This window comes from Dermacentor variabilis, chromosome 1, assembly GCF_050947875.1.
Source record: "Dermacentor variabilis isolate Ectoservices chromosome 1, ASM5094787v1, whole genome shotgun sequence".
Classification (NCBI taxonomy): Eukaryota; Metazoa; Arthropoda; class Arachnida; order Ixodida; family Ixodidae; genus Dermacentor; species Dermacentor variabilis.
The window spans coordinates 105,940,082-105,962,814 of record NC_134568.1 but is presented as its reverse complement, the minus strand read 5'-3'; the positions used below and the strand labels follow the sequence as shown (position 1 = coordinate 105,962,814).

Here is a 22,733-nt window from a genome sequence, read left to right as displayed (position 1 = left end):
ATTGCATCATGTCAGCTTGATGAAAGGATTATGGTCTACACCCTGTCTCCCCAACTCTGCATAGAAATGGAAGTGGGGCGGCCAAGCTACCTAAGTGCAGACTACTTGCTCCATTTCCCTCTCTCCTTGCTTTATCGCACAGTAAGAATCAAATGTGTCCAAAATTGTCTCTTGTCACTGATTTTGGTCTTGCAGCATGCCTCATTTTGTACATTTACATTTTATATTAAGTGCGCATTTTACAATAAATGCACATTTTTATATTGATGTTTTTGCCTTATTGCTCACAGTAGTCACCATTAGTGCTTTGTGATAGAGTTGCAACTTCCACTTCTGTTCACAAAATGACTGGTAAAGGGCCAAGAAATGTCTAGCTACATATGTCATATTGAAGGTTTACAGGGAAAATAGTTGCATAAAAATCCCATAGCGTTAAATTCTAATTGGCCTACAATTAGGGTTGGGCAACTGATTATTCAACTTCAAAACAATTAATGCTTTAAGTGCAATTTATTTTTATCACAATTATTCGGTTGAGGTAACATGAGCAAAATCAATATTTCTGTTCAAACAGCAAGAAAGGAAACAAGATAGCTTTAATGTTTCCGCTAACCAATCGTATTACAGTGGTGGTTTAACTGCGTCATTTGCACTATTTTGCTACAATTCGACTTGCCTGCTCCTGGTGCGCCCACTTAAGTTTCATTTGAGCGAACTTGTCAAAAGGGCAATAATTTGTGTTTTTGCGTCAATGCAATGTTTTAAGTAGTTTTATGCAACTACTCCACTGTACAAAACGATTTGTGAACATTCAAATACAGTGAACATCTGAGTTTTCGCACATGACCGAAAATTCGGACGCATTTACGGCAACCGCGTAGAGTCAATGTATCAGTCTAAAATTTCGGTCACAAAAAAACTTCGCCGTCTGATTTTCACGACTTTTTGCCATGACCCGAGGTACGAAACTGCATTTGTCAAAGCCACCAACGTGGCCATATTGATTATCTGGTCGCCTCAAACTGGTGCTCTCGCATGCAGATCCACTGGCAGCCGTAGCCACCAAGCTTGGTGTTCGGCGCCATGTTTTTGATTGAAACAGTTCGCCGCTGTTAGCAATGGCGCCAACTCCGCTTTTGTAATCCTTGCCAATGGCGCCCAGGTGCCAAGTACGATGTGTTGCATAATGTCAGTTCTAGAAAGTATACAGTAGTGTTAAGCGGTGAAGCATACCAAAAGTGGGAAGGGGCAACTGTCACCGGACACATTACGGTTCTGTATTGCACACATGTGCACCCGCGACCTCCTATTGCAGTACGAGCAATGACACACCTAGTAAGTGTACTGGCAGGACTTGGAGCTGTTTAGAGCTTTAAGTGCATATCTTTGTTCTCTTTAGCCTACAAAATTTTGTTTACAAAATTAAGTTCCTTGTCTACCGAAGTAAAAATGCTTGCAACATAGAGTGCATGGTATACCGTTGGTGGGAAGACATACTGTAAGAGTTTGAGTCTGGCATGTAATAAGGCATAGCTGGCCTATGCCGTTGTCGGACTTATCCACACTAAGAACGTTGAAAGGAGGGACTTGTTCTCATAGAGAACGAGAAATACAGGATTTATTTACAATATCTACATGAAGGGTGGAGAACAATACATTACATCAGTTTAGCATGACTGAAAACGAAGCACAACGACAAGCTTTTTTAAAAACGGCTGCTTAAAACCCCCTCTGTCCTCCCTGCCATCCAACCTTCGTCCAATTGGAGCATTCAGTGTCGTCGAAGGACCCGCCGTTGAGGGCGAGGATTCACACACTCACTCCTGCACTTTTGTTTCACTGAACACACCGAGCGGAGATGGGCCTCATAGACAGGGGTTGTCACGCTTGACTCAAGCTGGCACGTCTTGAGTCCAGAGCTGACTCCGCAGTTAGCCGCCGCGTATGTCAAATGATTGTGGCGATTACCAGTGTCTGTGGTAGTGTGCTGTAAAACACCCTTTTGCAGGAGTTTGCTTGCTCCAATTAGCCCGTGAAGGCGACAGCAAACCAACTAACAATACTCGATCCGCCAAACGTGGCTAGCCTTGCTGGTGCCTTGGGGCTGTCTGAAGGAGGTGCACTGTTCGCTTCACGAAGTGATTCGATGCAGCGGGCCGGGAGAGGTTCGAAGGTCACTACCCCCTCAGGCAGATCGTAACAAAGCATAATTGGTTGCCATTGGTTGCCATTGGTTTTGTCTTGCTTCATTGTTGAGAAGCACTTACTGATTGCACAGTAATAACAAGCTTTGACAAATGGCTGCAGATTACTGCTGTACTACTCCAAGTGTTCCAAAAAGACAGTTTTCTGCTCTGAAACTGCTCCAAAATGCTAGTGTTGCTGCTCCTAAACTGCTCCATAATAACACTTTTTTCTGCTCCAGAACTTGCTTGAAATCCTAAACTGGCTGGATCACCACTGCGCAGATTTTTCTTCTACTTTCCGTAGTGTTGCAACCATAGGAGCAACTTATACACAGAAAAATATGTATATTCGTTCATGTCGAATGCTTCAAAAACTTTGAATGCTGAAATTACAAGCCAAAGCAAATGTCAAATAGCATAATATTCAACCGAATATTCGAAAATATTAAATATTCACACTAGCTTAGTTGTCGGAAAAGAAACTCCAGGGTGTCTACCAACCAGGAAAACTGGGAATTCTCAGGGAATTTGTGCTTCTATCAGGGAAAATTAGCTTAACTTTATTGAAAGGGAACGAGAGGCGTGTTGTGTTAATGCCAGCTCCAGTAACAGAGGAATCGCAACAACTCGTCATTGACGCTGTGTCATCGGCACAAGGTATTGCCAGAGTAGTTAACGACTGATTTTCCAGATGCTCAATTTTTTGGACATGCCCGATAATTCGCACGGCTTTGCGGAACCACCACGTACTCCATATAGTCTATGTATATTGCCCTGACTGCAGGTCTGAAATGGCATTAATCAAAGCCACCACCACCTCCATTTTGATTATCTCACCACCTCGAATCGGCACTCTCGCATGCAGATCCGCTGGCAGCTGTAGCCATCACCACGGCAACGTTGGGCCTAGCTGCTTCTATGTTCGCTATTAAGCTTCTTGCCGTGCGGTGCGGTGTTTTTCATTGAAAAAATTCGCCGCTGTCAGCAATAGCACCGACTCCGCCTTTGTAATCCTTGTGATTGGCTTCGAAGCCCGCGGAGCACAGCGTGTTGCGTAATGCCAGTCTCCGAAAGTTAGCTTAGCCTCAGTACAGCAGTGTTACGCGGTGAAGCATAACAAGCTTGGGAAGGGGCAATTGTCATGGGACACAGTATGTATTCGTTAATTATACATGCGTACACCCCAGTTCCCTGTCACAGTACGAGCACCGATATGCCTAATAGGTGTACTGGCAAGCCTCATGAGCTTTTTCGGACGTGCCTGTGGCAATTTTAGCCCTTAAGGGCAGTTAAAGACATGCATTCATTTTTGCGAACTGCCCGATTTTTTTGGATGTTTTTGTGGCCCCCAGGAAGTCCGAAAAATCGAACATTGACTGTACAACTGACCAAGAGGATGCTTCAAATGATCCATGTGGGGAACGCATGGCAGAAAGAGGATGAGAACAGAAAGGATCGACGCACTGAGGAATTACCAGGAAAGCAAGCGTGCCGCCGCCTCTTTGAAGGAGCTTGAGCTCAAAAAAACACTGTTGGCTGATGCCTAAATGCAGGTGTCCCTTATCCAAACCAAAATAAACTCTTTAAAGCAGTGAAACCCAACACTGAGATGTTGTGTACGGGCTGAGAGTATGTCAGAACAGTTGAGGTTGACTTCCCAGCTGCTGAGAAAGAATCTTAGTTGTGACAAAGTAGTGTGACAGGCCTCATACCGATGGGCTTGCTATCAGTCGATAGAAATACCTCATATTCACAAATATTTACTTATCTATGCATCTCCTTTTCATTCATATTTGAAGATGTTTGACTCAATTTGAAATTGGTTTTACCTTTTTTTTTTTTTTTTTTTGCTCTGCATTTTACTAACACCTTCCTTCTGTTTTTTTTTTTTTAAATAAAATAAACATTACTCCTTACTATTCAAACTGAATTAAGTTTTTTTTTTTTTTTTTTTTTGAAATGCTCACTACAGAGTGACAGCATTGGGCAACATGGTGTCAGCCTGTCTTGACATAAAACAAAGTTCAGGCTCATTCAGGGAATTTCGCAAAGGTGCTCAGGGAAAACCTGGAAAACTCAAAGAATTTGGAAATGTCAACTTGGTAGACACCCTGAACTCATGTTCAGTCCTTACTAGGTTGCATGCATAGGATAACATATTTTATGCATAGAAAGTTCATGTCGTGCAAGAAATGTAGTGCTAGGCTCCATTATTACAGTTTGCCATGTTCTTGAAGGTGGTGGTCATCTAGAGTGACAACCATGCTTGAAGGGTCTTAGAGGGCTGGATTTTATAATTAACACTTGGTGTTTCGTATTAGGAGTTTGTGGAAAGGCGATTCAACTGCTATTGTTTCGCAGTTGCTGACAAATCAGATGACAGCGATTCTGACTTTTAAGCTCATGATACTAGAATGTCCCTACTAGAACGTGGTGCAAAGAAAGAACCAGCATGGGAAAAGCCCTTCGCTCTGTGTGTAAGCCTCCTGATACAGGGCTGATAAAGATTGTGTTCCTCTCATGACTGCGAAGCTGTCTATATGGAGTCCATCCTACAAAATTTGCCAGTGTTGAACCATTTGTCATACAATGGGGTGTCATTTGCCAATCGAAACAAAGATATATAAGTCCAAGTGACATAGTCAGCCTTTTCTCGAATCTGTGCTCGATTCAGATGTTCCCTTGTGCCTTCTAGGATGTGGTGCCATTTTTACTGGCCTCCACCAAAAGTGACTGCTAGACCCTTAGTGCATGGTGGTCATCTCAGCTGGCCCCAACCTCACTGTGTCCGACTGAAAAGTGAAAAAACGTATTTTCTTACCAGATGTTTACCATTTTCTTAATAAAATTCAGTTCTAGTGCTCCCAAAATAAACTGATCTTCATGAAAGAGCTAATGTTATGATTATGTTCTCTTAGTGCTGGCATTTCAACTACTAAAAGGAAGAAAAGCCCGATTTCTTTTTTGCCTAATTTTTACATATTATTCACATTGCTGTTTCAATATTGTTTTGGTACACAGGCCCATGTCAAATGCTGCGTGCTGTGACTCCAGTTACATATGAAATCGCCTCACTTAATGCCAGTGCCTCATCTGCCCCGCATTCCACTAATGTGCATGTCGCATGTCTTAAACCTTATTACTCTCCTGTTGACACCGATATTTAGATCCACCGGGATGGTGCTTCTGCCACGTGTTTCTATTTGACGATGCGCGCGGGCGCCTCAACAAAGACGAACTGCTCCTGGATCTCAAGCTGTTGGCTGAAATGGTCAACGCTGCAGTTGTTTTTATAAATATATATTGTAAATAGTCTTCAGTTTTTAATCCCGCGTTCGTGTAAAAACATGAACAGAATTTTGTATGACACAAACCATGTTTCTAATATATAATGTTATAGCATTGAAGAGCACTTTAACGTTGCTTTAAGTTGGCTGGTTCTGCCAAAAGCGTCTGCATTCCTTCGTACTGCAGAAACAGTGGCAACCCACCTCAGGAGTATTCCTGGACACAAAGGCATGGTGCTGCCGCCTAAAAAGTCTCGCCGTGGTGTCCGTCTGATTGGCATGGAGATTCCGGAACAAAATGAAGCAGCTCCTGTTGTTGAACAGCTGGGAAAAAGCACCAGTGATTCGGGCACCCAGGAGGCAGCACAGGCAGCAACTATGTCTCCGGTTGCAGCTCAGCAGCAGCTGGTGGGCGCTACAACCAGGCGAAGAAGCAGCCGTGTAGAGAGCCAACCTCAGCTACGGCCTCGGCGTACCCGCAGTGTGGAGGCAAGTGTTGTTTTTGCTTGCTTTCATTGCTACTAGACAAAGGGGACAAAAGTGAAACTTCAAAGGAATGCATGCAGCACGAGTGTTAATGAAAAGTAACAAGGGGGTCCTTGTTTGAAAAGCCTCTTATGAGGTGCAGATTTATGTGCCCCAGTTATAATGCACTGCTAAAAAAAAATACTTGAATTGGGATACCTGCTCCAATTTTTTTATAAAGCTTGAGGAATTGGGTATCTCTCTATGATATTGCGAATGTTTTGTTTTACATAAAATGAATTCTGTTTGTGAAAGGTTTCGCTCGTCAATCCTCTACCACACTCTTGGAAGTCAGTGAAAGGACATCAGAGGGGTATTTGCTTTGATAAGTGTATTCAGGGCCGTGGTTTCGTATAGTGATACCTTTTCCCAATGCTAATGCCTTTTGGCGCTTTTCGCGTTCGTGAGTGGCCGCGTTTGATGCTCCACGCAGGGCAGAGCTTCTCCTGACCACTCACGAAAGTGAAAAGCGCGATGGGCATTAGCATCAGGAAAGGGCATCTCTACAAAGTCGTGGCCCAGACAAGTTCCTGAAACGGGTGAAATCAACAGCAATGGCACTGAGAAATCACTGATGTAATAACAATGCATTGGTTTTCAGCCACAGTTGTTTGAAGTTTGTGTGTGTGTATAAGTTGGGTATGTATCCCACAGAAGGTGTGTGCTCAAGGTAAACATTTTTTTAAATGTGTGCTATTCCCATTCCACCCTTCATTGTCATGTCTGTTGGATTGACATGAATTTTGATGTTTGCAGGTTGGAAAGTATGCATTGGGTCCCCGAGTAAAAGCAAACTTGTGCATGGCAATCAAGATTTAAAAGAAATAGAAATGTGTTATTACAATCGTAAGTTTTAAGGCTGTACTCTTAGTTGAGCAAATAGCATGTAACAGTATTTCATCATGACCAGCGAAAGTTATGCATACAAGCCAAGAAACAAATAATTACCTTCAACTTCCTCATTGGAGGAAGCTAAGCACGAGGTCGCAGGATCAAATCCCGGCCACGGCGGCCACATTTCGATGGGGGTGAAAAGCAAAAATATCCGTGTACTTAGTTAGGTGCACGTTAAAGAACCCCAGGTGGTCAAAATTAATCTGGAGTCCCCCACTATGGCGTGCCTCACAATCGGATCGTGGTTTTCGCATCTAAAAACCATAATTTTGTTTTCACTACCTTTTGTGGCCTTGATAAGCAGCATTATTAGTACAGTGGTGTGACTGGCAAAGTATGACTTAACAGGAGTAGTTAGTATTCAATATTGTAGTAACAAAATAAAAGCAAAAGAATTAAGCGAGTTTAGCATGTTGTGGCACAGTGCAATTTTGTAAGGATGTTGCACATTTTGTTTTTGGCTAAAATCAAGTCATTTTTCATTGTTTACCTTGGTCATTGCTTTCACATAATGCCATAGAATCCCTAAGTAATCAAAGCAAAAGAAGTCAGTTTAGCATGTTGTGGCACACTGCAGTGTAAGGATGTTGCTCATTTTGTTTTTGGCTAAAATCAAGTCATTTTACAGTGGAGCAGCATATGTCTACCCTTTCATGCATTTTTCGATGTCCGTGCCTCAAAGCTCCTGCACCCTCTATGAGGAGGCAAAGCAAACCAGTAAGGCATGTGCTGACACCTGGTGTAGCAAGAGGAAAGCTAAGAAACCACCCAATACATCGTTTTGTACAATAATTACTAGTAGGAACTCTGGCACTAGTGTCTACGGGAGCTGCAATCGGGGCAGTTCAGTCAGCATGGGAATAATGGGAACTACATGGATTCGCCTAAACTTCATCCTTTTGACTTAAAATATCTTATCAACTTTGTATATTTGTTATTTTCACCAAAGTATGTTGTAATAAATAAATAAAACAAACATTATTAAATTCATCTGCTGGCCAGATTTGAACATGGTGCCTCTAGCACAGAAGCCTGACATTGAAACCATTACCCCATGGATGCATGCATCAACAAGCAGAATAGAACGGCCTTATGAATTCCTTGTGGGCAAGCTAGCGTTTTGAGATGCTTGGCGCAATCCAATATGGACGCCTTGACAGGTTGAGCTGCTATTAGTAGCAATTGTGCATGTTCACAGAGTATTCTAGATATGTGGAAGGGAAAAGCCCAAAACAAGTAAACTTCTACACTCAGTGGCATGCTTTGTCTTTTTTACAGCTCCGCTGGTAGCCCACATTCACAGAGTGGCATGGTTGCAATTTCTCTTCTTTTTTTGTCATTTTTTCTGGTCATTCTTTTCATGTAACATCATAGAAATCCTAAGTAAACTGAAAGAGACACTGTAACATTTGTGTTCACCAAACTTTGTTTAAAAAAATTAAATTATGGGGTTTTACGTGCCAAACCACAATGAGGCACGCCTTACTGGGGGGACTCCGGAATTTTGGACCACCTGGGGTTCTTTAGTGTGCACCGAAAGCTAAGCACACAGGTGTTTTCGCATTTTGCCCCCATCTAAATGTGGTCGCCATGGCCAGGATTTGATCCCGCCACCTCGTGCTTAGCAGCCAGACACCATAGCCACTAAGCAACCATGGCAGCCTAAAACTTTCTTGCAAATGAGTAACTTGCACATCTTGGGTGTTACGTGCACAGCACCGGGCCTGGTTGGATGCACTTGTGGCAATGAAATGAGAGGGATAGCAGATGGCAAGCAGGGAAACAAATGTTGTAAAGCCATGTGGTGTAAGGTCCCTCTAAAGTTCCACGAGATAGTCTTGGGCTTTAGGAGCCTAGGAGATACAGCACCCTACACATCTGACTATTGAGGAAGTCGAGTTCCCATTTTCCCATCAGTAATCCTTCATTGGCCCTGTTGCAGGTTTCCAAAGAGGAATCTGCACCACCTGTGCTGGCTCCAGAGGATGCCCCACCGCCTACTGTCAGAGCAGTCAAGAGCCCTGTTCCTGAAGAAGCTCCTAGGCCACCAGTGTTGGAAGCATTTGAGAACAGCAACTCCAGTGGACCATCTACGCGGAGGGGTACAAAGCGCCTCAAGAGAATGCTGCGAAGGGGCAGGCCTCCTAAGGTGACTTTCTCCTACTCATTTGAGGGTGCTTGAAAGAGACAAGTTTCTGGTAGTAGTTTCCACAATCACGCCTTCTGACAGCAGCTCCCCTAAACTTCGTTGTGGGTTGTGGCGCAAGCAGCTCAGCGCTTCCCTAAGCACCATAAGGAAACATTGCTGTGCACCTGCCTAGCAGCCCAGAAATCCAAGAGGCAGCATGACCCTCCCACCACAAGTTGCCCTTCCATTTCGCCCTTTCATAATATTCCCAATGACCCAAGTGTGCTTGCATGTTGAGGTGCATGAATGACTGAAGGATGATTCCAGTTGTTTATACAAAGAAAGGATCAGAACTTGTTTAGGCTGATGATTTTGAGGCTTATTTTACGGCTTTCTCAACATGAAGTTTCGCTGCTAATCAAGTTATTAGATTTCATTAGCACACAAAAGGGTGAGAGAAAAACACCTGGACTGAATGTACGTCACGTGCGACTGATTCGAGCATTGAAAGTGCAATCTACCATAAGTCGGCCTACGCACTCATGAGTTCACTCACTCAACTCTCTCGCACTCATTTCAAAGACATGAGTGTGAGTGAACAACGAAGAATATGAGTGAATGCGAGTATGAGCATAAGTAAGTGCACGTGACTGTAAGGTAGACGATTGAGTACATGTGAGTGGATGTGAGTGAGTGCCGGTGTGGTCACGTGCGAAGGCACCAAAACTATGCCATTTTCTACCGTGTTCCAGCGCGTTATCATGCTGTGTGATCCGCTTGTTCTGCCTCAGTATTTGTGTAGCACTGAATTATACTGCTAGTCATGTGTGCTTGTGCACAGCACGAAAAATCGTGCGCTGCGCGAAACAATAGCAGCTCACGCGCAATGCCACCAGCGGAAAATCGCATCACCGGAAAAAAGAAAAAAGAAAGTGAAGGCGGGGCTCGTGACGTATGTCTCACGCGATCCTCGAGGTCCGGCATGGGAGAATGCAGGGAAGGAATTTCGCTTGCGAAGGCTAGACGTGGCAAGTGGAGAGGGAGTCTCGCTATGCAGTGGGGCGCGCCTGCTGAAATCATGGGTTCGCGGCACTGAAATATTTATATCTCGGCTATTAATCAGCCAGCTTGAAAAATTTTTGCGGCAGAACGCACCCTAGAACCCGTAACAACTTGCAGCGTATAACCAAAATTTGCTATGGGGCCTGGTGAAGGGCCCTTTAATGTGAATGAGTGCCGGTTGGTACAAGTGGATGTGAGTATGAATGGGAGTTAATGTTGGTGAGTGTGAGCATATGTGATGTGAGCAAGTACTACCCATACATATGAGTGTGAGTAGACGTGAGTGTGAACTGGAATGCAGGTACCCATTGGTATGAGTACACATGACTATGAACATGAGCGATTGTCGTCAAGAGTAAGTACTGTCAAACCTTGGTATATCGAACATGGATATATAGAATAATTGCATGTATTGAACACTTTCTATATCACCTGAAAAATAGCATGCATTTCTTATTTTTTATTTTCAACGGGGTCGGACGTGAAATGGATATATCGAACTCCGCCACCCCAGACAGCATGCACTCTGTAGACAGGCGGTGAGCTTTCCCGCAACACACTAAAAGATAGCGGTGGCGCGGTGGGTGTTCCTGACTGCCGCGCACTACAATAAAAACTCGTTAATTTGACACCCGTTAATACAGAAATTCGGATGGCTCTATTGGTCCCGGCCAAAGTGCATGTTAGTCTATGGGACCATCATCATCATCATCAGCCTGGTTACGCCCACTGCAGGGCAAAGGCCTCTCCCATACTTCTCCAACAACCCCGGTCATGTACTAATCGTGGCCATGTCGTCCCTGCAAACTTCTTAATCTCATCCGCCCACCTAACTTTCTGCTGCCCCCTGGTCCCTTCCCTTGGAATCCAGTCCGTAACCCTTAATGACCATCGGTTTATCTCACCTCCTCATTACATGTACTGCCCATGCCCATTTATTTTTCTTGATTTCAACTAAGATGTCATTAACTCGCGTTTGTTCCCTCACCCAATCTGCTCTTTCCTTATCCCTTAACGTTACACCCATCATTCTTCTTTCCATAGCTCGTTGAGTCGTCCTCAATTTAAGTAGAACCCTTTTCATAAACTTCCAGTTTTCTGCCCCTAGGTAAGTACTGGTAAGAGATAGCTATTATAAGCTTTTCTCTTGAGGGATAAAGGCAATCTGCTGTTCATGATCTGAGAATGCCTGCCAAACGCACCCCAGCCCATTCTTATTCTTCTGATTATTTCCGTCTCATGATCCGGATCCGCCGTCACTACCTGCCCTAAATAGATGTATTCCCTTACCACTTCCAGTGCCTCACCACCTATTGTAAATTGCCGTTCTCTTCCGAGACTGTTAAATATTACTTTAGTTTGCTGCAGATTAATTTTTAGGCCCACTCTTCTGCTTTGCCTCTCCAGGTCAGTGAGCATGCATTGCAATTGGTCCCCTGAGTTACTAAGCAAGGCAATATCATCAGTGAATCGCAAGTTACTAAGATATTCTCCATTAACTTTTATCCCCAATTCTTCCCAATCCAGGTCTCTGAATACCTCCTGTAAACACGCTGTGAATAGCATTGGAGAGATCGTATCTCCCTGCCTGACGCCTTTCTTTATTGGGATTTTGTTGCTTTCTTTATGGAGGACTACGGTGGCTGTGGAGCCGCTATAGATATCTTTCAGTATTTTTCCATACGGCTCGTCTACACCCTGATTCCGTAATGCCTCCATGACTGCTGAGGTTTCGACAGAATCAAACGCTTTCTCGTAATCAATGAAAGCTATATATAAGGGTTGGTTATATTCCGCACATTTCTCTATCACCTGATTGATAGTCTGAATATGGTCTATTGTTGAGTAGCCTTTACGGAATCCTGCCTGGTCCTTTGCTCGACAGAAGTCTAAGGTGTTCCTGATTCTATTTGCGATTACCTTAGTAAATAGTTTGTATGGGACCAAACCTTCGTTAATTCGTCAGAATTCGGCCCCGCACCGCTTAATTCGGACAAATGCTGACGGCTGCTGCTACACGAAAGTGTGGTAAAGCAGCGCTGGCACCACTGAAGTGAAACCGAAACCTGAGAGGCATCGCCATCATCATCAATTGGTGCGGGCGATCGCAGCGTCACCGAACATCGATATCTTCTTTCTTCGCTCCACTGCACCTTCGACGCCATTTTCCCTTGTGTTGTCGAGTAGGCATCATCTCTTCTTGCGGAGTTTTCGTTTTTTGTTGTGGCCGTGTTTTGCATACCACCACCAATCGTGCACTACAGTGATTGCAACGCCAGCACAGCAGCAGAAGTACGAAGCCAAGAACTTGGAGACTAAGGTGGAAATTTCGCAGGCTTTGAAGAATGACGAATCGCGACAGCACATTATGACCAAGTACCATGTGAAGCGGAGCACATTGGGAACGTACATGAAAAATGAACAACAGATTCTTCAAGTCTTCGAAAGCGAGAAGTTTCATGCATCATGAAAGCGATTGCAAACTACAGCTCATCCCCAGCTCGAAGAAGCTTTGCTCCAGTGGGCTACTGACTGTCACATCACACATATGCCTTCGAGCAGACCTGTCATCATGGCACATGGTGAGAAGTACGCTGCAATGGTGAACATTGAATCGTTCATAGCTTCAGAAGGCTGGTTTGCGAGGTTTCGGGAGAGACACAAACTCGTCTTCAGAAGTGTGTGCGGTAAAAAGGCCAGCGTTGACGAAAGCATGACCAACCAGTGGAAAAATGTGAAGCTGCTTGAGCACATCACTGCATATGAGCCAAGTGACGTGTTCAATGCAGACGAAACTGCTCTATTTTTCAGAGCTCTGCCCGACAAGACGGTGACCTTCAAAGGGAACCCGTGCATTGGTGGCAAGAAGTGCAAGCAAAGGATAACTGTGCTTCTTGCCGCCAATATGACTGGCACGGAGCGCTTGCCACTTGTCATCGGGAAGGCGCATAAGCCACGTTGTTTTAAAAACATCAAAAGCCTTCATGTCAAGTAGAGAGCGAACAGGAAGGCTTGGATGACCTCGGACATTTTTCGAGGGTGGCTGCAGCAGTTAGGTCGGCACTTCACGTCTAAGGACCGCAAGATAATTATGGTTCTTGACAACTGCAGTGCACCATAACTGTACAGTCGAACTGAACAGCATCAAGGTATCTTTTTTTGCCGCCCAACACTACATGTGCCCTTCAGCCGATGGACCAGGGTATCATTCACTACGTGAAGTCGAAGTACCGAAAGCACCTGCTACAGCGAATGATCTTATGCTCAAAAGTTGAAAAGCTCTATGGAGTGGACTTACTCGGTGCAGTGTACATCATCACCCACGTGTGGAAAGATACAGCTCCCCAAGTCATCACCAACTGTTTTCGGCACAGCGGTTCTGTGAGGTCCGAGCATGCGGCAGTAGCTGACGAGGTGTCAGCCGAGTCCACCGATGATGACTGCCCAATTTTCGATGCTGTCCTTCCCACAGATGTGACCCTTCAGGACTACATCGCGATTGATGATTGTGTCACCATGACTGGTCTCCTGACCGATGAAGAAATTATTAATGATGTCACGGGTGCCCGGGAAGACCATGATTCAGACAAAGAGTAATGTGACGAGGTACGGCTGCGATCTCATCGCACCTCACGAGAAGTCACGGAGGCGCTTTTGATATTGGAGGACGTTTACCTGAGCACTTCCGACAGTTTGCAGGCTGTTGGCCACTTGGAAGAGTTAAGAAAAATTGTGATGTCAGCTGGAATCTGCGCGAAAAAGCATACGACTATTGCATATTACTTCAGTAAATAAAGGTATGCTTCTCCAACTTGATTTTATTGTTGTTTTTCCTGTTCATTCATTAATTTGGCATTCGGATAATTCTGACATTTTTCCCGGACTCGTGAGATCCGAATTAACGAGCTTTTGCTGTATAGCTAGCTATTCCAGTGCACCATACTATAGCTGCACACATTGATCGCGTCGAGGGCACCATTTCGACGCAGCGGCGTACGCATGCGGCGGGTTGGCTAGTTCAACAACGTCAATGACGCATTGCATTTGCCGCACTGACTCCACGGTGCAGCCGTAGGTGCCGCACTCTGCGCCTGCTGTGCATCCCGAGGACTGCCGGTTTGCATCCACAAAAAAACGCGAGAGCGCGCACTCACTGGGGACTCACTCATAGATGCCTTGGCAGACGCCACTTAATACTTTGTTATTAAAGTATAAACCCCGTGCAAGCAATCTTGCGTGCGACAGCAACAAGCGATGTGACGGAGATGGCTGTCGCGTTTGCTCGTCGCCTACAAGTCGTACCCCATGTGAGTGACAATTTTGATCGACGTCTTCCCGGTGTTGCCGATAAAGGAGGGCAACAAATATGCATTAAAACTTGTGCGACGCCTGCTTTATTAATGTTGTGTTTTACTGTAAAAAGCAGCATAAAATATTTCTGAAGGTCTTGCAGTTCGTTCTTCTCAGCTGTAAAAATTCAATCGTGTGCTCGTTCTGTGTGACAATCAGTAGTACTTGAATAATGTACATCCAGTTCCGGCTTCGTAGTCGCTCATAGCACTTCTGGGCTACGAATTCTCGATTTTCAGAACCAAGCGATCAAGCGACGAGACCGAGCGATCTATTCAAGCGACAGCTCGTTTTGTCGCTCGAAGCCGTCGCTCGTCGCTTTCAAGATCGTTCTCATGGGGTTTAACCTTGACTGTGTTTCAAGATGCTTCGATTTACCGACGTGGAGATCGCAGCAGAAGTCGCCGCCAAATGGAGAGACTGCAGAGGTTGATCCCACAAGCGCTGATGTTGCCCCGCTCCCGACTTCAACTGAGGCTGTAGCTGCTGTGGTCCTTCAACTCCGCCGGTCTATTGCTTGTGGATCGTTTAGACTATGATGAGGACTCGGTGTTTAAGCACAAGGCTGTCAGTAAGAAGCAGGCTACACTGCTGCAGTGCTTTCAGCCAAATAAATTAGCTTTGAGTGAGCATTGGGGCTTTGAGTGAGCTTTGAACTGCGCCACGATTGGGGTGCAATCGGAGATCGTTGTTCAGAGAGCACATGTTCATTTGCACTGCGAGTGATTGTACAGCGATTGGCCTAGGCCAATTGCGCATGGCATAGCCAAATGCGTGCTCCGAACAATGTTCCCTGATCGCACCCTTGGTTCATTGATTGATTTGCAGAAGTTTTTTTACTCATTTTTGACATGATTTGAATTCATATTGAATTCAGGCTATATCAAACTAGTCGAACTCGGCTATACCAAACTCTCAAAAAAACGCCTATCAGTTCAATATAGAGCATAATTCGATATAAGCCTGCTAAATAATTGGATTTCATAAAAGCACATACCATTTATAAAATCACTTTATTGATGAAACTAGCACAGTTTCGCATAAGTTAGTCCTGCATCTTCTTCTGCTTGGGTAATTTCACTGCCTGCGACGAACGCACTTCCCCACATTGTCTAAGGAGTCGGAACAGCTGAGGCAGCAACCTTCCACATTCGCACAGAAGCACCGGACTAGTGCGAGTGCACCAAGCACTTCGGAGGATGTGGGCAAATTACCGTCGTTGCTTTCCTCATTGTGCCCACTTTTATTTGTGCTCAGTAGGATTTATCGGTTAAGTAGTCTTCATTTTCGGGCTCTCCCATGGTTGCGACACCATCATTTGCACTCACAAACTCGTCCACCGTTGATTCATCCCGAAAATTCTGACAGCTCGCTCCAAATTTCGGCAACACCGGCAACAGCTTCGTCGCCTTCATCAGAATTTACAGTCATCACCGAGAACGCGGAAACCAGCACGTATGAAGAACCACTCGTACACGGTCGTGCGTACGTGTCGGGCGTCACGGGGATCGGGTCGCGAGTCTGGCCGCTTTAGCCTTAATTGTGCCGAGAGTGGTCCTCGGAATCTTGCACGCTGTGGGGACATCCGACTTCTCATCGTGTTCGACCCGATTTATGATGTTGAGCTTCGCGTCGAAAGGCGAATTCTGCCGCTTCATCACGGCAACACTGCAAAAGAAAGGCCACAAGGCGCAAACACAATGTACCTGGAAAGCAGCGAGACAACTCGCACTTTCGCCATCTTGCACAACAAAAGCACAAGAGCCTCTGATTGGCTATATGAGCAAGCGCTGCAGGCGGGCCAGGATCATTTTTTGCAGGGGGGTGTCCACGGCTCGCCCGAGCAGCCCGAGGCAGCGCGGTCACGGTAGGGAGAGCAGTTAAATGGAGCCGCGCCGCTGGGTTTCCTCGCTACCGCGAGGAAAAGCCAACTTCTGGGGGCACTTTTCTGCCAATTTACGTTCGATATATCGGGAGTAGCTGCTATATTTGTTCGATGTAAGCGTAATCTTTACTATATATACTCATTGTAACTACACCGTGACCAGAAATTGTTCGATATAAAAAATAATTCTATGTAAATGGGTTCGATATAGTCGCGTTCGACTGTATTTCGCAATAACCGCGCTGTTCGATATACCGAGGTTCGACTGTAGATGCGAGTATTAATATGGGTACCAGACCATGCAGGGAAAATGAATAAAGGGGTGCAAGAGAGTCGAGCGTCCCTGCAACAGATGGGCCTGATTTTTTTGGTAATGGGGATTTGTTTTAAGCGTTGTTCTAATGTGGTGCTGGCAGACAGCCAGGCAAAAGCAAGAGCCAGGCAGACAGCCTGGATTTTGCAGACTGCTACCATGTTTATTCGAATCTAGGCCGATGATTTTTTTTTTCAAATATTGTATACCAAACTCTAATATTTTAAAAAATGCGCCAGTTTGTGATCGAAAATCATAAATATGGTGCCATCTGGAAAAGTCAGTATCATAGCCATTACTAGCCGCACCAGTAGCCAACTGAAGGACATGAGCGATGTCGCCAATTGGACCTGTGTCGTATCGGTGTGGTGCGTGGCACTACCGCAATGGCACCAAACAGGCGATGCCACTATAGTGCTGCTTTCAAACTAAAAGTTGCGCTAGTCGCAGAGGCATCGTCAAATGTTCAAGCCAGGCCGGACTTCGGCACTGATGAGAAAAACGTCCATCGTTGGAGGGGGCAACTTTTCGCATGCATCGCAATGAGGAGATGACAGCGATAAGGGACATACATGCGCAATAACAGACAGGAGCTATTCACCAAGATCGCGCCGTGCGGACGCAAGCTTGCGCACTTACGCAAGCGTACGAGGCTGGCAGCGATGATGACGTAGAGTGAGTTCGGCATGTTCATATTAAATAAATGCTGCTTTCATTTTGTCAATGCTGTCCTCACTTTTTTGTTCAGCCTAAATTTGAGGTAAGGTTTTTTTTTTTTTCTTCTTTTTCTGTCTTTGGACATTCGGGTAAGTACGATTCAAGTAAATTAGATTCAAGTAGATTTAAGTAAATACGGTAATTGTTATCATTAACTAGGGCATCTGCAGCATCAACCATCTTGGGCACTAGCCTGGAAGTAATTCGCACGTACTACTGTAATTAAAATCCTATCTCACCAGGGCAGCTCGGGAGTCTAGTGAATTAATTTGTATTGTACAGTTAAACCTCAATATAATGTAGTCGGTAAAATTGGCAGTTTACTTCGTTATACTGAAATTCAATCTTTTACGCAAATAAGTACTTTTTCCGGTGCATCTTCTTTTGCAAGGAAGGGGCCACAATGTTTTCTGAATTATCGGACCATCAGAAAAAGCAAATTTGTGTAAGAAAAAAAAATTTTGTTGAATTTGAGAATTGACCACGAAAGGTAGTTTCCTGCTGTGTCGACGATACCTTGGCATTTGCAGTACAAAACGAAGCCAGCCTCACTTTTGCATTCAGCCTGCCCCCACGGCTGATGGTGTCGCCCGCAGTAGGGCGATGCTATCATGAAAAATGCCAGGAGCGGGGGGCGAATGCTTCGCCTGCCTCTCTTTTCAGCGCATCTCCAAGACTCGAGACTGTACAACTTCCAGCACTAAACATGCGGGAAGACAGCACAAGATGCCACACCATCTGAATTCGCCCAGTCTTTGCATGTGTGGGAGATTACCGCTAGAACAGGGCATGCGGCCTGCGTATGTTACTCAGCCAAGCTGACTGCCATGCACAGCGCAACTTGCACTTGAAAAGGAAGCGTATGCCAACCTGCCCCCACCCCTTTACCCACTTAGTCGTGTTACCATAAGCTCACTGCTCACCTCTTTCTCCTTGCTCGCGTGGGAAGACTGCACTCACCAAACCACTATCCTTTTTTGGCTCACCCTCACAAGTTTTCACTCTCATCCAATGCACACAGTGCAGGGCAGGATAGGGATCTTATCGCTCTTAGACTTTATACACATGGTGCTGCTCTGCTTCGGTCGTAGTTTGAGGTGCATTTGCAAACAGCTGCATGTAATTCAACCATTTGACCATCTGCAGAAGTTTCCATTTATTGTCTCTGTATTCCTTTGGGGGGCAGTAAAATTTCATAATAAAATTGTGTACAAATACACTTATACCGAGGTTCAATACGCATAGTGTCCGATAGAAAGTCAAATACTTCTTTATATAAAGAGTTCTATAATATTGGGGTTCATTATATTGAGGTTTAACTGTATGTGCGATATCAGTGCTGTCGTGGCCACAGCAATGTAAATGTTTGATTTTGTGCACTTTAATATACATACAAAAAAATGTTAATCATGCTACCTAGCCAAGTTGGAACAGTGGAGTTAGATGCTTTCAATGGTATGTAGCTATCGCCTCCAAATATAAAAATTTATAAAATTACCGTATTTACTCGCATAATGATCGCACTTTCTTGTAAAAAAAAATTGACGTAAATTCAGTGGTGCGATCATTACGCTGGTTAAATTTCCTGCGAAAAGAATTTTTTTTCATCCCACATTTGCCGCGGGATGACAACAGGTCAACAAATAGGCAGCTGCCGCTGTATGTAGTGCCGGACACTAAAACAAAAATGGCAGCCAGCGGAGCAAGCCGAACGCACCAAATGCGATTTTTTTTTTTCTTATCTTGAGTACATCACGTGCATTGAAATACTGTAGTTTCTTCCGTATCAATAATGAATAATATCGTTAATATCGGCAAGTATGCGGCAATAACATAGCCATGTCCACTTTGAGGGGACAGCAGCAGATGCGCGCTTAGCTGCCACTGACATAGAAACACATGGCCGGCATGCTACGGAAACTGCGGCATCTGTCTTCACTACTATCCTAATATGGCACGTTTCCGCTAAGGGTGGGCGAATATCTTAGCTGTGTTACAAGCATTGGCGTATGAATAGGGTACACTTCTAACGTATCAGAGTAAACGTGGCTACTATCGTTTCCGCTCGCGATTTGTTGCGGGCCCACGAGTGCAGATGAGAAGATGCGAAAGGCGCGTTTTTTGTTGTTGTTGACCACAACCGTTATAAAGCATACACATAATAAAGCCAAGTTTGGTAGTAGCTCTTCTTGTCATGGAAGTGCGGAAAGTGATGAAAGTAATGAAATGGGGCATCTACTTAAAGGGACACTAAATGTCAATATTAAGTCAACGTGGACTGTTGAAATACCATCCCAGAAACCTCGAAACGCTTGTTTTGTGCCACGGAGAGACTTCTTTTAAGAGAAAATACATTCTAAAGCATCCGCGTACCTCTAGCGCAGTTCAAATCGCCCGCCCTCCGATCGAAGAGTGGTGACGTCATGGTCTCATAGTGACGTTGCGCCGTCGGTGAGTAAAACGGCGCGCGCAGACGGCTCTACTGCTTTTCTGCGCAAAACACAAAAGCACAGCCAGAAACAGAGCCGATAGCAGCGCGAAAGCGGAACTACAGTGTGCTAGAAGAGTTATAGTGTGCTCACAACATGGCAGAGCTTGATGCACTTCATGTCGCCGCCAACAGGTGGCGCGGTTTGCAGCGTCACCTGAAACTTTTTCCTACGCGTTGCAGTAAAGCGGCTATCGCACGTTGCTGTTTTGACCGTAATAAAAGTAAAATGCACGAAACTTCTTTTGGTGCACCTTCGCAATGTGCACTGAACTAAATTACTATTATTGCAGTAGATCTACAGATGGTTGGCGATGTTTTGTTGCTGGAAGCACGAATGAACTAACCTTGCTATTAACACCGTTAATAGCTTGATACGGCCGCTGCAGTCACCATAGCAAGGGACACGCGCATGTTTTCTCCTGGTAATAGATAAAATTGCGAGTCTGGTTTTGCCACAATGACCGCGCATCCGCGTTTCCAGCACCACCACGCCGAATTCGCCCACCACTTCGTTTTTGTTTTTTTCGCAGGTAAGGCGCGTGCAGCGCAGAAGTGTGTTATACTAAAGCAAGCATTTTCACGTTGCCCCGTCCACGCTTTTCAGCACGTTCTCTGCGTGTTCCTGAGATTTCAGGCTGAGTCCCTAATCAGTTGTCCCCTCATGTATACCTTGCAGTAAACATCAGGTTGTCTGTCGCAGAGGAACATGACTACTTTATCGAACGTTACAACGCCTTCTTTTAGGTTGGTCGACGTGCAACAATGCACTCCGTCAAGGTCGGGAAGTTGGTGTGAACTCCAATACTTGAAAGGAGTCTTTAGATCAAAAATAAATGACGAACAGTGTTGATGCTCTGCCGTAACGCCCTTCTCTTGCGCCGAGTCGTGGTCTATCCCGGAAGCGCCAGGAGCAGACGGTGAAAACTTCGAATGGTTATTGTCCAGTGCGCATCAGCTTGTTTTCTTCGCAGATGCTTTGTCACTTTCACACCTTTTCCTTTTGTTCCTGGGCTTCGGTGTCGTCTTCGTCAGGTACTGTGGTAAATTCGGAAGAATCATGGGAACAGCGTTTTCTGATAGCAGTGGCTTCTCACGAGGACTGCGCACCTCTTTGCCGTATATAAGTTGCACGAAGTCCCTAATTATGAATCGCGGTTCAAAGTGCAACTCGCAAACCGCGCAAGATTCATCCACTGTCTTATCTACACAGTGGAGGTTCCTCTCCCATTCCTTTTGCCGTTCTTCATCACGTGGAACGCTGAAAAAAGACGCCTTTGGTGCATCTTTCACGCGACTGTAGCCAGTTCTGCACCCGGGTGCAAAGTAGTCATTTGGACGGCAGCTTGCCATTCTCACTCACTCACAGTGCACATTGAGTGAAGCGTCAAGCACAGAGCAAGCACAGAGGATACTGCTGAAAACGCCGGCGGGACTTGCTGTCGACAGCACGTCGATTCAACAGAACACACTTCACACGAAGCGAGGGAAAGTTTTCAGGAGAAACAGGCGGCAGTGCCTCTGGCGGGTGCCAGAGCAGTCGACGCTGAGTGTGCCACGGCGATGTGGTGCAAAGATGCGGCAGTGAGCACACTGCCCCTATTCTAGTACACTGTAAGTGTAACTATGGTGGCAAGCGGAAGGGAAAGCGCGCGACGATAAGCTGACGATTAACTAGACTTGGCACATAACATATCGCCGTGGCAAGTTCGGGGTGCAGTCATTACAGGGGAAATGAAAAAAAAAAATCGAATTTTGACAACAAAATTAAGTGGTGCGGTCATTACGCGAGTGTGATCATTACGCGAGTAAATACGATATAATACTCGAACCTTGTTATAACAAAGTTGGAAGTGGCAGTGGAAAATATATCCATAATTATGCTATATCCATAATAGTCACATACTTCAATATGTGTCCAATGAGGTGCGCAATTGTAAACATGGAAATAGGAAGATGGCATTGCGGCTCGCAAGACTACTACACAGCCATGCATGCGATAAAATTTGTATTTGTATTCGACATGGGGACGCACGAGTTTTCAACAGCCGCGGCGAATGAGAGCCAAACCCCGCATAAAGCCATGTATTTGATGTGCAACAGTCGAGCATTTTTTTGTTTCGAGATTACTCTAGTTCATTAGATCTACTGGGTGGGACATTATCACTTCGTTAAATTGCAGTTTTAAATGCACGGGTCTCTACGGGGATTTCAAGGGGAATTTGATTTACTTTGTTATAACAAGGTTTGAGTTTATATATATTTGGACTTCTCTTCAGTGATGCCTCTCTTCAGTGGTGCTGCTGCACTGTGCTGGCTGTTGAGTGCAGCTTATCGTGATCGAGTTTTCCAGGGGCAAAATTCCAAAGCCAGAGGCAAAATTCACATATAACCCGCACCCCAACAATTTTTGGTGCCGGTTATGCACATAAAAATATGGTAGGTTCCCTGTATCAACAATTCCAGTAAATCCACCCTTGACATCTTAAGTGCATTTATGAACGTGAAGAAAAGAGTGCTACAAAGATGCAGACTAAAAGAAGAACACGTAACAACAGACAGGCACTGTCCGTCATACATGTTCTTTTAGTCCGCGTCATTGTAGCACTCTTCAAGTATGTTAAACCAACTCGCCCACATCAAGATTCTGTTGTATTTATGATATGGCTCATGGATTGTGCTTGCACTGTGTGGTTTCTCACAATCCAACTTTCTTGAGCATGAATGTAAATGTGCAAAATTTTATTGTGGACTATGCTAAATGTATAGGAGCTTTTGCGTGTGTAGCAATGGGGCCAATAGATTTCATCACAATAAGGTTCAGCAAGCACACAAGCAACTTGCAGCTTAAGCATGCGGCTGTTCAAAAGGTTGAAAAAAGAAAAACAGTTGAATTGC

General features: G+C 45.0%; 1 protein-coding gene across 5 annotated transcripts in view; it reads left to right on the top strand.

Moving 5' to 3' along the window:
* Positions 1-22,733, top strand: part of LOC142582530 (uncharacterized) — a 168,632-nt gene that overhangs the window by 136,321 nt on the left and 9,578 nt on the right. For all 5 annotated transcript variants that reach the window (XM_075692397.1, XM_075692360.1, XM_075692370.1 and 2 more), the window contains 2 exons: positions 5,661-5,962; positions 8,835-9,041. In XM_075692397.1, the coding sequence (XP_075548512.1) occupies positions 5,661-5,962; positions 8,835-9,041 (509 nt within the window). The remainder of the gene's footprint in view (positions 1-5,660; positions 5,963-8,834; positions 9,042-22,733) is intronic.